A 15,952-nucleotide genomic window follows, 5' to 3' on the forward strand; every position below is an offset into this window, starting at 1 on the left:
TAAAATCAAATAACTGAATCTAGCTGGGGCACATAATCAGGACCATTTATGGTTAATATGCAAGGAATTTAATGGGATAAAATACTCATAAATCCCTCACTGCAATATATGCTTTTAAAAACTGGTCATAGGTAAGAAAGTGCAAGTTTTATGGAAAAAGGACTTTTAGTAGGAAGAAAAATATTGTTCTTAAGAGAAATTATAGGAAATTGGATACCTTCACAACAATGTATATAAAAGTACTTATAAAACATGTTCTAAGACCCCTCTTGTTTGTATATGGGTGGTGTGGGCCTATGATAGATGGTCAACAATTTGAACATCCTTGGTCAGATAAAATCCTTATGGTTTGGATATACAGTATATATACCCCTCCCCTTACTTACTAAGCAGACGCAATAAAATATTTCTTCTTGGAGAGGTCTGTGGGAGTTCTCTTCCCCCCCCCTCCAAAAAAAAAAAAAAAAAAAAAAAAATTGGCTTTTGTGAGGCTATGAGTTTCTACTCAGACACAATCCAGGTGAGTGACTAATGGAGTAAAATCTTATCTGGTATTTACCAAAACAAAATGTAGAGTAAACTACTGAGAGAGGGTTGACTGGATAAACTTAATATGCCAATAAAAGATGATTTTCAATAGCAAATCTGAGATCCATATTTCTAATTAAGGAAGAATGTAGTGCTAGCCAGTTTAATGACAGCAAAAGTCAGAGGCAAAAATTATGGCTTTACAAATAAATTCTGTAAGAAACCAAAATATGAACAACTTAATAACACTGGGCAAAAGTTCAAGATACATAAAAGTACTCAAAACTTGACTATTTCCTCTAACAAAAGTCCTGTATCTGTCTTACTTACTCTGCTATTCTTCAGATCTTTCACCTCATACTCCAGCACATCCAACTCGTTTACCATCTGCAAGGACATTTGTATTAGTGTACTGCCATAAATTATAGGGATGGTCAGAAATATTATTAAGATTCTGAAGGCCCTTTTCCCATTGAAAGGGGTTTGGCAGAGTCAAGGTACATACATACATTGTGGAGGCTAAAGCCAGTTACATGAATGCCGCAGGTCTTCTGTAAGAGAGACCAGGGGCAACAGATTGATTGACAACCTATTCAACCACTTTTGCACCTTGAGGATGAAGGGTCACCGAGCCCTAATCATTGATAAAAAGTCTCTTGGTTTGGGATACAAGAGTCACAAGTTCATGGGAAAAAAAAAAAAAAAAAAATATATATATATATATGTATATATATAAAACATGCATTTCCAATATAGATGCTTCTACTCCTAGAATTGTTCAGATGATATAGCTAGCTCAAGACAACCAGCAAGTAACATGTCACTGATTCCTAGGAATATTCTAGTCAAGATGGTTTATTGACCTTTCACTAGTCTAGAATTAAGCTAGGTTGAATAGAATTGTCAAGCATTAGCTCGATTAAAAAATATTTAAGTGTATTTGTTAGGATAGTATGGGTAGTTCACTCAAAAATATCTACTCTTTAAAATTCACCCTTTAACCATTTTGGTACAATGACGCCTATGTAGGCATCAGGAGGTCTGAGTGGGTACATAAGGATGCCAGCGGTAGTGTCTTGATTATATTTTTTTCGTTGTACATGAGTTATCCCTGGATTTTGTGAACTAGTTTAATCATATTTTCTGTATTTATTACTACTCAGAGTAAAAGAGAACGAGCAATACAGCAGTGACTTTATATTTTATAATGCAAGTCATGTGCACCATTGTATGTACGGCAGCCGATGCTGTGTGCGAGAATTTGACCTGTACTAAAGTGGTTAAAGGGTTGCTGATTTATGGTACTCTGAAACACTCCATGGTAAGCTCCTGTCCCACTACAAATGCAAAGTTGCATTTTCCTACAAGTTAGAGACTTAAACATTTGGGTATCTCAATGAATATCAATTTCCTAACCTGTCTTTTCACCAACAACACAGCATATTCTAATTTTCATAAACATATCAATCATCTCAAGCGAAATGAAAATAGATCAATAAATATATGAATACATAAATAGATAAATGAATAAATAGAAATATGTAAAACATGAAAATTAACCTTTCTTTCTTCAGCAGACATCTTTGGGGTAGTACTCTTGTCAACAAAACCAATTTTCACAGTGGTATTTTTGGGAGATAAACTGCTCTGATCTCACTTGATGTTCATTGTGTATTCCCTGAAAGTGCACAAAGAACCTGAAAAATAAGGTCTTATTAGATTCAGTAAACCAATATGACCTACTCATGTCAGTTCTGTTATTACAGTTACTTCTTAATTTGCCTTTTATATTCCTGAAGAAAGAAATGTATAAGAAAAAAATTGTATTATTAAAAGATACGAAAAATCCGTAATTGATGTATAATAAAAATGGATTATCTGTGCACATTTATCAATGCCTTATTACTTATGTGAAAAATCTGCTTTATGTGTGAATGTCAGTCCTATTTCATAAGTAATATTGTTTGGTTACTTAAGAAAAAATATTAAAATTCAAGTTAAGACACCAGTTATCCAATAATAATAATACAAATTGTGGCTAAGGACGGGAATGGTTACCATATTTGACAATGGCAATACGGGGAACACAACTGTTTCTACACTTTCTCCAATTTCCATCACAACAGTATGACTGTCCTTTATAATGTACACTAATAACTTCTTTTATTCTCTGACATTTACCTTCTTATTTCACGTTAAACCAGTTTTGTTTATGTTCTTACTGTCAAGTGCGATACTGTTTTGTTTACATAATAATGGCACTATAAAATCTATAGCGGCGCCTGATTCAAATTAGCATTTTGCATTTTCTAATCATACTATTTATCTTACACTGCGATGCACAAGTAGTAATTGAAATCGAGCCAAAGTTCTTCATATAGAATTTTATACGTTATGAGTAATTCAGTAAAAGTCAAAGTTGATTTCACCCTTTCAACAACTGAGTATTAATTCTTACTGTTGATATAAAATCTCATCTTTTTAAAGGATCAAATTTAGTAATATCAATTTATGATAAAATCATAATAAAGAATAAAAAATACATAATGGGTTATGTCAATGATTATTATTTTAAGTAGCCTATTTAATTACTATGTCTTTAAATGTATTTAGATTTATTAAGAGGACCACAATGGAGTAATTTTACATGCTTTTTGTGTCATCCTCGCAAATTTTATATAATGTATATTTACATGTGTGTAGCCTATACAAATAATACATGTTTGCAAATAAAACCAAACAAAGAAATATTGTATTTATATGAAATTATTTACTTGAAGATGTAGCAACAGTGCCTATTCAGAACACATAGAGTCTCAAAGTTAAACTATTGCAGGTTTACTGTAATCTACCAAATAAGCAATTAAAGAATAGGCCTACATAAAATAATGTTTTCAGATGCATGAAGAAAAGTCGACCAATCCTTACTGATTGTCTTCAAAACATGAATGGTGTATAAAATATGCATTGTTATTTATGAAACAATAATATCTGGAGAAACTGGATATTTGAAAGATAAAATGACACAATTTGTTCGTCGACAATAGAGTAGTGTATAAGGTAAATGTCTTTTGGTAGGATCACACTCAACGGAAAAAGATAGTTTGGAAATAGCGTAGGCTGTTACCATTTGGTTAATGCATCCCCCAGAAACATATAACAAACTTTGCTTGTTCTCGCAACACATTCAGGCTCAGGTCAATAAAGCGAACAAAACCCTGGGAGCCCTCAAGCATACCTTTTTGGCATTGGACAAGACAGCCTTTCTACATCTATATAAGAGTCTAATCAGACCACATCTAGAGTATGCCTCAGTGATCTGGAGTCCAACTCTGAAAAGGGACAAAGACATGCTGGAACAAGTCCAGCGAAGAGCGACGCGGTTGCTGCAGGGACTGTCCCATCTCTCCTACCCTGAGTGACTGGCAAGCCTTCGACTTCCAACACTACAATTCCGCAGACTACGAACAGATGTCATTCAAACTTTTAAGATCCTCAAGAATATTGACAACATAAACTACACTAAGGAATGCTCAATATGTGGGAAGGCAATGTTTAAACCAGATTGGAAAAAGTACAATGGCGAGCCACAAAACTGATTCCAAATATCAAAAATAAATCATACGAAAATCTATAATATATGAATCTGTTTTCCCTAAACAAACATAGACTCAGAGGTGACTTGATACAGGTCTTTAAAATTCTAAGGGGAATTGACAACATCAAAAGTGACAAAATTTTCACACTGAATGAGAATCAGACATGAAACAATGGTCTCAAACTGTCCGGAAATAGATTCAATTTGGAAGTAGGTAGAAACAACTTTGCCAACCGTGTAGTTAATGAATGGAATAAACTTCCTGCACAGATAGTGCAATGTAGTTCAGTTCGAAGCTTAAGAATCATTTAGATAAACACCTAAGCAAGATGCTGTAATGATTATAATCTATTTTATATTATTTGTTTTTGTTATCATTTGTCTGTTTTTCATTTATTATTAGTTATGTCAATTTATTATTGTTTACTATTTACCTGTTTGTTTAGTATTCAACTATACCTATGCATATATTTATGTATTTTATTTGTTACTTACATTATTGTAGTTTTTATTTATTATTTTATTATGATTTTTTTTTGCATCCGACCTAGATATGGACCAAAAGGTGTCCTGTCGGCATGCTCCGCCTTTGGAATCCTTTGAAATACAGCCACCAGGGGACACAACTTGAAAGTCCAAATACACCATCAGCCTGGTCCAAGAAAAGTTTGTCTTCCAGCTCGAGTTTCGGAAGTCTGGAATAGATTATCGCAACACACTGTAAATCCTACCTCACTAGAAACCTTCAAGACAAAACTTGCCAAGGAGTGGAAGAACCGGTCAGACCTTTACCAATATAGCTTTTCGTATTAACCAGTCCACGAGCCAAAAGGGTTGCCACACCAAAAGAAAAGACATCAAGAAATTATAAAGGTCTTATTACCCGAAGGGTATCAAATGACCTCTACTGAAGGTGAATACTGAAGGTGAAAAAACATGTCAGATTCTTAGCCAACTCTTTGAAAGTTGCTCTACTGAATATTCGATCAGTACATAACAAAGTTGCAGATGATGTTGAAACTCTTGATGAATTTGATCTTGATATACTATGTTTAAACAGAGACCTGGTTGCTTCCAACTGATCTTGGGGTTGTACGGGCTGCACTCAAGGGATCCTATTCAGTTTTTCATGCTCTAAGACTTACAGAAACTGGGGGTGAAGCTATTATCCACTCTACTGATCTCACTATGAGGCAGGAAGAGATAGCCCTACAGTTTACTGCCTTCGAGATCACGAGAGCAAAACTTACATCCCACAGCGAGACAGTACATTTGATTGTTGTTTACCGTCCTGGGATCGATAGGATTTTTTTTAGAGGAATTTAGTTCCTTTTTAGATAACCTACTGGTTGTTGGTGGAAAAAAAATATCTGTGGATATTTTAATTATTAGGTGGATGACCCGTTATCCAAACCATATTCTTCTTAATTTTTAGAGTTATTGGATATTGAAAATTTCCACAGATACCCTAGATTAGTTTCATCACCAGTTAAGTGGATTGCGTTGTTGATGTGGAGGTTATGCCTACTGATAGCCTTATATATGATCATGGGTTGAGGATAATAATACAAAAAAACACTTGAATAAATCCATTCTTTTTCGTAATTACAAAGGATAACAAAGGCGGAGCATGCCGACAGGAGACCTTTTGGTCCATATCTAGGTCGGATGCGAAAAAAATCATAATGACGATAAATGAATAAATAAAAACTATAATAATGTCAATAATAAATAAAATACATAAAAAAATAAATGCATTGGTATAGTTAAATAATAAACACAGATAGATATTAAATAATAATAAATTGACATATAACTGATAATACATGAGAATCAAGTAAATAATAATAAACAAACAGACAAATGATAACAAAACAAATAATATGAAATAAATTATAGTCATTACAGCATCTTGCGTAGGTGTTTATTGAAATAATTCTTAAAGCTTCGAACTGAACTACATTGCACTACCTGTGCAGGAAGTTTATTCCATTCATTAACTACACGGTTGGCGAAGTTGTTTCTACCCACTTCCAAATTAATTCTATTTCCGGACAGTTTGAGACCATTGTTTCTTGTCTGATTCTCATTCAATGTGAAAATTTTGTCACTTTTGATGTCAATTCCCTTTAGAATCTTAAAGACCTGTATCAAATCACCTCTGAGTCTACGCTTTTTTTTTTTAGGGAAAACAGATTCATATGTTTTAGTCGATTTTCGTATGCTTTATTTTTTATATTTGGAATCAGTTTTGTGGCTCGCTGTTGTACTTTTTCCAGTCTGTCAATGTCTTTAATGAGATTCGGTGACCATACGGAAACAGCATATTCCAAATGTGGACGAACTAACGATTTATATAGCTTGTTAATTAGAGATGGACTTTTGAAGTCAAAAGATCGCGCAATCAGTACTAGAATCTTATTTGCTTTCTCAGAGGCTGAAATACACTGCTTGGATGATTTGAGATCGTTACTGATAATTACGCCGAGATCCTTTTCACTATCCACTTTTGTTAACGAATTTCCAAATAACTAGTGAAGACACTCACAGACTTTATGAACCAAGGGCAGTAAATGATAGAACTTTTGTGGAGAGATCTTTTGGTTTCGCTACTTCTCACCATTACAAGCTACCAGTTAGGGTAAAGCAGCAGTTAACACTTGCTAGTTTTAAGACCCACCTTAATTTTGCCTTCTCAAGCACATGATACCACACGAAAGGTTTTAAATGAGGCATATAGAATATGATATTTCTTAGTATGGTCCAATATTCATTCTTATTGTAATGCGAGCGCTCGTGAATTCAACTGTAGAACTGGCGCTCATTAATATAAAACACCAAATTATTATTATTTGGGACAAGTGTGAATGTAGTAACTTCAGAGGGATTAGCCTGTTGAGTGTAGTAGGGAAGGCTTATGGGAGGATCTTAATTGAGAGGATTAGGAGAGGAACAGAAGGAGTAATTGGTGAGGAACAGTGTGGATTTAGGACGGGTAGAGGTTGTGTAGATCTGATCTTTGTGGTAAGACAGATATGTGAGAAAGCTATAGGAAAGGGGAAGGATGTTTTTTGGGCTTTTTAGGATCTGGAAAAGGCTTATGATAGGGTAGACAGAAAGGCACTGTGGGAGGTTATGCAGATTTATGGGATAGGAGGAAAGCTTTTGGGAGCTGTCAAGAGTTTTTATGAGAGTAGTAGAGCATGTATTAGGATTAGAAATGGAGAGAGTGAGTGGTTTGAAGTAAAGGTGGGACTTCGTCAAGGATGCGTTATGTCACCCTGGCTGTTCAACTTATACATGGATGGGGTGGTGCGAGAGGTGAATGCTAGGGTAGTGAGTCAGGGATTGGAGATGGTTAAAGAAAATGGAGAAAAGTGGGAGGTGAGCCAGCTGTTGTTTGCGGACGACACTGCGCTTGTGGCAGGGTCAGAGGAGGGATTGAGGAAGCTGGTGGCAGAGTTTGGGAGAGTATGTGATAGAAGAAAGCTAAAGATAAATGTGGGTAAAAGTAAGGTGATGAGATGTACAAGGGTGAAAGTGGCAGTAGACTGGAAGTGAACATTAAGGGAGAGCGACTGGAGGAAGTGGATAGTTTTAGATACTTGGGTGCAAGTGTAGCAGGAAAAGGTGGAGTGAAGGTGGAGGTAGAATGTAGATTGAGAGAAGCGAGTAAATGCCTTGGTGGTTTAAAGAGTGTAATGAGGAATAGACATTTGGGAATGGATGCGAAGAGGAGACTGTATGAAGGAGTGATTGTGCCAACAGCACTGTATGGGGCAGAAACGTGGAACATAAGAGAAGAAGAGAGAAGGAGTTTGAATGTGTTTGAGATGAGGTGTCTGAGAAGTATGGTGGGGGTTACTAGGCTAGATAGAGTGAGAAATGAGGAGGTGAGGAGGAGAACAGGGGTGAAAAAGGATTTGGGAGATAGGGTTGATGAAAGAATATTAGGATGGTTTGGACACATGGAAAGAATGAGTGAAGAAAGACTAGTAAAAGAGGTATGGAAGGCAGATGTGGAGGGAGTGAACATGAGGGGACGTCCTAGGATGAGGTGGATGGATGGGGTGAAGGGGGCTTTGGGGAAGAGGGGAATGTCTGTTGAGGAAGGCAGGGAGAGGACGGAAGACAGAGGTGAGTGGAGAATGGTTGTATATGGATGATGTTGTGACTGCATGAGGAGGAATGGGCGGGGGGGGGGGGGTGGGGTAGTATGTGTGAGTAAATTTTGACGCAGCCCGAAGGGATTTCTCCCCGTCCTCGCCTTATATGCAAAGGGGGACGGAGAGGGGGGGTCGCCGATTAAATGAAGCGGCCTTGCTGTGGATGTACTGTGTCTTGCGACACTGCTTCTTACCCAGGGCGGTGGGCAGGGTGCAGGGATGACCCGTCATCCAGGAGGTGCTCAGATGAGAGGAAGGGCGGGAGGGGTGTGGAGTGTATTTAGGGATGAAATGGGTGGGAGTGTTTTTATGCCTTTCCCTTTTTGGCTACCTCCCTTGGAAGGGGGAAAAAGCCTTGGTATATGTATGTATGTATTATCATTATTATTATTATTATTATTATTATTATTATTATTATTATTATTATTATTATTATTATTATTATTATTATTATTATTGTTATTATTATTTTATTATTATTATTATTATTATTATTATTATTATTATTATTGTTATTATTGTCATTATTATTATTATCATTATCATCATCATTATTATTATTATTATTATTATTATTATTATTATTATTATTATTATTATTATTATTATTATTATTATTATCATTATTATTATTATTATTATTATTATTATTATCATTATTATTATTATTATTATTATTATTATTATTATCATTATTATTATTATTATTATTATTATTATTATTATTATTATTATCATTATTATTATTATTACTATTATTATTATTATTATTATTATTATTATTATTGATATTATTATTATTATAATTATCATTATTATCATCATCATCATCATCATCGTCGTCGTCGTCGTCTTCATCATCATCATCATCATCATCATCATCATCATCGTCGTCGTCGTCGTCTTCATCATCATCATCATCATCATCATCATCATCATCATCATCATCATCATCATCATCATCATCATCATCATCATCATCATCATCATCACCATCATCATCATCATCATCTGTGGTCGTGTAAAATTTTAATTCTCATATATATGCGCGACCGAATATATCTACTGAGACTGTTTTATCTATGAATGGTTCTGGGATTAAATGTTTTATTTGCTCAATTTACTTTCTTGTTTTTTAATTTCTTTGCTAATTTGTTTATTTATTTATTTACTTATTCAATCATTCATCCATTTATTAGTTTATTTATCTATTTGTTTCTGAGTTTGTTATTTGCTTATTCATTTATTTATTCATTTATTTATCTATTTATTATATTTGTACATGTGTTTATTCATTTATTTGTAAGTTTATTAGTTTACTTATTTACGGGTATCCATTTCTTCAACAAATTATTTATTCATGTATTTACCTTGAATTTACCTTGAAGCGCTTTTGCCCCAAGGGAATGTTCCCCCGATGGAACTTGAAGCAAGGCCGCGACGTAGCCGCCACCTTTAGTTATTCATTTCACCAATGCTGTTCTATATTTCATAATTTTTAATTTCGTTTCTCAGATGTTTTAGGACACATTTAGTGACACGAAGTTCTGTTCGTTCCAGTCTACGCAATGCATCCTCCTTTTGTCACGTGATCAATCTTGAGTCACAGTATTTGTTGAGAATTTTATAAGTTATTTGATAACTTAGGAGCATTTAAGGAATGTAGCCGAGTGAGGGGGATTTTCCTTTAAGTCTTTCACCATTTCTAGGTGTTATTCATAACTGGTATAATCCCACAGAGGGATTATTTTATTTTTTATTTTTTATTTATTATTATTATTATTATTATTATTTTTTTTTTTTATTAAGAATGGCCAATTTATGGAACTTTAATTTGCTGGAGGCAGTCGGACAAAAAGTTATGATGATGATAAATAAACAAATAAATAAACAAACAAATGAATGAATAAAGATTAAATAAATATATAAACAAACAAATACATAAATAAACAAATAATGAAATAATAGATAAAAACAGTAGAAAAAATAAGAAAATTTGTAAGCTTATAGGACTGTTGGGCTAAGTAACAATAACTTACTGCTGAGATTCGGTGAGGAGTGCGGGAATCGAACACACGACTGCGAAGATAAAAGTCATGTACGTTTCCTATCACGCCAGTAAGTTTTGATAGGAAGACAGCGATTGCGGCCGTCTGTGTCAACACAAATATCAAAGGAATGAGAGGGTAATTAGGGAAAATGTCTTGTCTGTTGATGCCGAATTTTATTTATTTGTTTATTCATTTATCTCACTTTTTTATAGAGAGCTTTCATGACGCCAAGGAACGATGGATGTTTAATGAGAAGTACCCAATCTCTATTTACAAAATTCACGTTGGGAGCGTATCATGGGGATGGTCTCGTATTCAGAGAGGCTGAAGCAAACGCGTTGGATTGGCATCCATAATATATATATATATATATATATATATATATATATATATATATATATATATATATATATATATATATATATATATACGTATATATAAGTGCGTAAGACAGAATGAGTGGAGTGGTGGTGAGGTAAACACCAGGGACTGTTGGAGTTTTATTGCTAACGTTTCGGCTGAAGTCCTTTTAGGACGAAACATTAGTAATAAAACTCCAAGGGTTTTAGGAGTTTACCTCACCACCCTTCCACTCATATATATATATATATATATATATATATGTGTGTATGTGTGTGTGTGTGTGTGTGTGTGTGTGTGTGTATCATTATGGTTTTGTGAAAAAAAAAAAATTGTCTATCAATGTTGTCCAAACATTTTCGCCTATTGTACCCGTTATTACCTTCTACTGTCACGGCTGAACAAACTCAGTTTTATTTAAGATAATGCAAATAGTATATTAATCGTGTGTGTGTGTGTGTGCATGTGTGTGTTTATTCACGTACCCATCCTTCCTCTTTTTGCACTCATAAAACACTGGTCTATCTGATTCCCTGTTTGTGTGGGATTATGGTGTAAATAAATCCCACAGATCTGACTTCTTTCGTGGGAGCAAATCCCAGAGGGAACCACGGGGACCAAGTACCAGCCCTTTGGGGCTGCGTCTCTACACGAACACAAAGTCGTTGGCAGGTTTTGAAGAGGGCTGACGGGGAGATCATTCTCTCCGATGTCAACCTCACAGGACCATCACTATTGGTCCTTTAGGGTTCCTGATGTCTGAATTAAACGATCGACTTTATAAAATCTTTATTAATTTCATGTATACAACGTAGCTATGTCTATACACACGCAGACACATGAAACTTGTTTTTATATATGTACATATTCTTATCTCATTCACTCTCACTTTATATATATATATATATATATATATATATATATATATATGTATAATCATATATATGAATTTTTATTTGTAGATTTAACTATATTCTGCAAAGTGACATACATAAAACATATAATATATATATATATATATATATATACATATATATATAATATATATACATATATATATATATACATATATATATAATATATACACATATATATAATATATACATATATATATATAATATATACATATATATATATAATATATACATATATAATATAATATATACATATACATATATATATATATATATATATATATATATATATATATATATATATTGCACCGAAGATGTGGAGTCATAGAGAAGGCAAAGGAGAAATGATGGAATTTCAAAATTATCAACGTTTTTCTTTGAGTGGAGGTTAGATTCTAATCTTATACATATAATGTATGTAAACATACATAACAGTTTTGGTTCTTAAATACTTTTCACATAAACTTTACAACATAAAATATTAGAAAAACATATAAAATAGAGCAGACTGTAGTGTGTTGGCATTTCTATAATATTTACGTACAATTGTGTTTCATTTATTTTTGCACTTGCGATACTAGTATAGATCTGTGTTTTTTTGCACTTAGATTAATATAGATTTGTGTGTTTATTGCACCTGCTCTCTGGCGCGAGTGTTTGGTTATTTCAATTTGGAAATTGTTATATTTCCATCTGTCGTCGATCAGGCGACAAAAATGGCGGCACATAGTAATTCGAGTAAGAAGAAAAAACGGGACACTATGAATTTCTTTCCAGTTCCCTAAGGTATCAATAAGTAAGCACCATCTAGAATTCTAGATAAACCAACTAGATTAAGGGAGGTTCATGGACTGTATCCATTTTTATTGCACTTCTAGTGTATAGCCATTATGCTTCTTGCTCATATCTCTTCTTTTCTTTTGATGCCGTCTTACACTTTGCAGTCTAGAAATTCCCGCTATTTATTTTGTATAAAAACGTTTTACGAGGATACGTACAACTAGTTTTGCTTCTAAGTATTATAGTGGCTGGAGTCTTTTGCTAAACTGTAGTAAGCACATTTCTTTATTTTGAAGAAAATGTTGTGCAAACAAGCCTGATGAGACCTAGACGTCATTCATCAGACAACTGTAGTACACCAGCCACTGTAGTGCATCAAAGTGGCAATAGCCTACTTCTCATTGGACCCTATTGTAGTAATTACGAAAAAAATAAAATTGATTGCAAGGCATTTTCGTTCTTAAAGTGTTAACCTTTAAGGTGAAATTCCTGTAACACATTTTTTTATAAATCCAGAAATAATGGATTAAAATGACCATGAACAACACAAATTTTGATTCTATACATCTATTCATTTGTTTATTTGTGGATGCACTGGAGTCAAAAGGCTTGCAAAACTAGGTTCATATCTTGGATACGACTTTGGCGTGTATATTTACTTTCCAAAATAAATTTCCGTTACCGATTGGTAACCTCTTTCAAAAGTGTGTATGGTGTGTAATCGATTGTGTGAACGAATGAGCGCGCCGTAGAGAAATGCTATGTGTGAACAATTATCTAAATACATTTTCTGTGAAATCTGACTTTAACATTACTTATAAAATCAGAATGTAAATTATTTACTGGATACATATATTCCTTTTAAAGCAATATATTACAAGAACGACTAATGTCGATAAAATATATGATAAAAAATCTTACTCTCTCCCCGAGCTTTCCCCTAAAACCGCGTCAGCTCAGTAGCAACATATATCCAAATCTGTTAGAAAAATCTATGTACAGTACCTATCTTTCTCAATATATTAAAATATGTATAATTCGATATATGCTCCATATTGGCTTTACAAGGTAGATGCATCGAATGAATGTATAATTGTCGACGGTCTGTTTGTATGATAACTGAGAAAGACGGGCGGGATTTGATCAAATGTACGATGCCTCACTAACGTACTAGGATGAAGTGCAGATAATAATTAATTCAAATACGCAAGGGAATTATCAACATATAAAAATGTACGAAATAATTACAGAAAAACTTAGCTACCGAAAATTGAGCAATCGGCAATTCATTTATCAGCGCCTTAAAAATGTATCGTTTCAAAACAAACGCTGGGGAGGGGTTATGACATTACTCGACTGCAATTCAACACCAACTGGGTGTTCATTGTTGACGAAACACTTAGAAATATATACTAGGCGTGGTGTCAGCAATTGAAGAAATTAAATCTCAATTTGTTGACGATGTGTAGTTTTTAGGTGCGTTGCCAATGTAGCATTTTCGGACCTTGAACCGAGTTTTACAATATATTTCTAATCGACATGAAAAATGACTCATGACGGATTCGAATTTTACTTTCTTTTTATATTGAAAAATCCAATTTGAGGATGCGAGATATGTTTGATATTTTTGGAACACGAAAAAAATGTCGACTCCCTGATTTAAGGTGAAAGACGAATATTTTTGCATACGATACGATATTCTACCGTAAAGGAGAATAATAATTCTAACTCTCCTACTCGATTAAGTCCACATAAGAAGACTTGTACATAATTTCTACATTTATATCTATCGTTGATCTGTTCAATTGTCCTAATATTTTAATATACAAAAATCGCTCAATAAACTCCGACAAAAAAGTTAAAAAACGACTGTAGACTATATATAAGCACTTGACGTGCCAAAAACAGGTATATACTCGTCACATACTTAAATGAAAACATATATTCAGTACCAAGACAGTGAAATTAATCATTACTTTGTACAGTGAGGGACAGGGTGAGGTGGTGATGAGGAATGTATGAATGTCGAGAACGTGAGGTGAGGGATGAACGACGACGTTCTAGCGAAGAACGTCAGGCGATGACTGAAGCGCTGAGCGGCTTCCCTCAGCACATGAGCGAAGACTGGAGCCACTGTGAGGGAAGAGGAAGAAGAGATGTTAAGAGCCTCTCTACTAAATCACCCTCCAGACATTAGCCCTCTCCCCCCCAAAAAAATACACACACACACACACACACGAGCTCTGAGCTCTCTTCCAGGAGGGAAATAGCTGTCGATCACGAGTCCAACACGTGATCCAAAGACCAAGTGAATACACACACACACACACACACACACACACACACACACACACACACACACACACATATATATATATATATATATATATATATATATATATATATATATATATATATATATATGTATATATATATATATATATATATATATATATATATATATATATACATATATATATATATATATATATATATATATATTATATATATATATATATATATATATATATATATATATATAACTATAGCAAGTGTGTACCTAACTATAGTTCTAAATCTAGCTATATAACTATAAGAAACTATATAGTGAGTGTGTACCTAACTATAGTTCTAACTCTATATAAATATGATAAACTACAACTATAACTAATATAACTATAGCAAGTGTGTTCGCTGCCACGTACCTCGTTTAAGGTGAACTTGACTATACCATTCTTCAGCGGGTCCTTCCTCTCGAACTGATCTGTAGGACGAAACACAAATGCATTAAAAGAGTTTTTGTGATAATAAAGAAAAAAAACAAGAAAAAAGAAAGAAGACAAAGGAAGAAGAAAAACAAAGATGAAAAGGAAAGAAGAAAAGGAAGAAGAAGAAGAAGAAGAAGAAGAAGAAGAAGAAGAAGAAGAAGAAGAAGAAGAAGAAGAAGAAGAAGAAGAAGAAGAAGAAGAAGAAGAAGAAGAAGAAGAAGAAGAAGAAGAAAAGAAAATACACAGAAAGTAGACACATACCAATGGTATTTTTCTCCCTTACAAGGGAGGTAGCCAAAGTCAAAGGCATAAATCCACTCCCACCCATTTCATCCCCACACACTCCACTCCCATTCACCACTTCCTCCCTCTTTCTTTTCTGGGCTCCTCCTAGATAACGGGTCATCCCTGCATCTCGCCCACTGCCCTGGGTCAGAAGCAATGCAGCAAGACACAACACACCTACAGCAAAGCCGCTTCCTTTAATCGGAGACCCCCCCTCTCCGTCCCCTTCATGCAGAAAAAAGAGAAGACGGGGAGAAATCCCTCTAGGCTGCGTCAAAATATCATTCACACATACTCCTTCCCCCCTCCCCCACTCCTTTCCATGCATCACAGCATCATCCATACACAACCATTCTCCACTCACCCCAATCTTCTGTCTTCTCCCTTCCTTCCTCAACAGACATTCCCCTCTTTCCCAATGCCCCTTTTACCCCATCCATCTCATCCTTGGTCGCCCCCTCATGTTCACTCCCTCCACCTCTGCCTTCTGCCTTCCACACGT

General features: G+C 34.4%; 1 protein-coding gene across 4 annotated transcripts in view; it reads right to left on the minus strand.

Moving 5' to 3' along the window:
* Nucleotides 1–11,905: 11,905 nt before the first annotated feature.
* The window catches only part of CalpC (calpain C), a 128,998-nt gene continuing 124,951 nt past the window's right edge, over nt 11,906–15,952 (minus strand). For all 4 annotated transcript variants that reach the window (XM_076184072.1, XM_076184074.1, XM_076184071.1 and 1 more), the window contains 2 exons: nt 15,103–15,161; nt 11,906–14,530 (listed from right to left, as the gene is read on the minus strand). In XM_076184072.1, the coding sequence (XP_076040187.1) occupies nt 14,504–14,530; nt 15,103–15,161 (86 nt within the window). In that variant the 3' untranslated portion in view covers nt 11,906–14,503. The remainder of the gene's footprint in view (nt 14,531–15,102; nt 15,162–15,952) is intronic.

The sequence above is a fragment of the Oratosquilla oratoria genome, chromosome 4 (assembly GCF_046742065.1).
Source record: "Oratosquilla oratoria isolate Oo_2021 chromosome 4, ASM4674206v1, whole genome shotgun sequence".
Lineage (NCBI taxonomy): Eukaryota > Metazoa > Arthropoda > Malacostraca > Stomatopoda > Squillidae > Oratosquilla > Oratosquilla oratoria.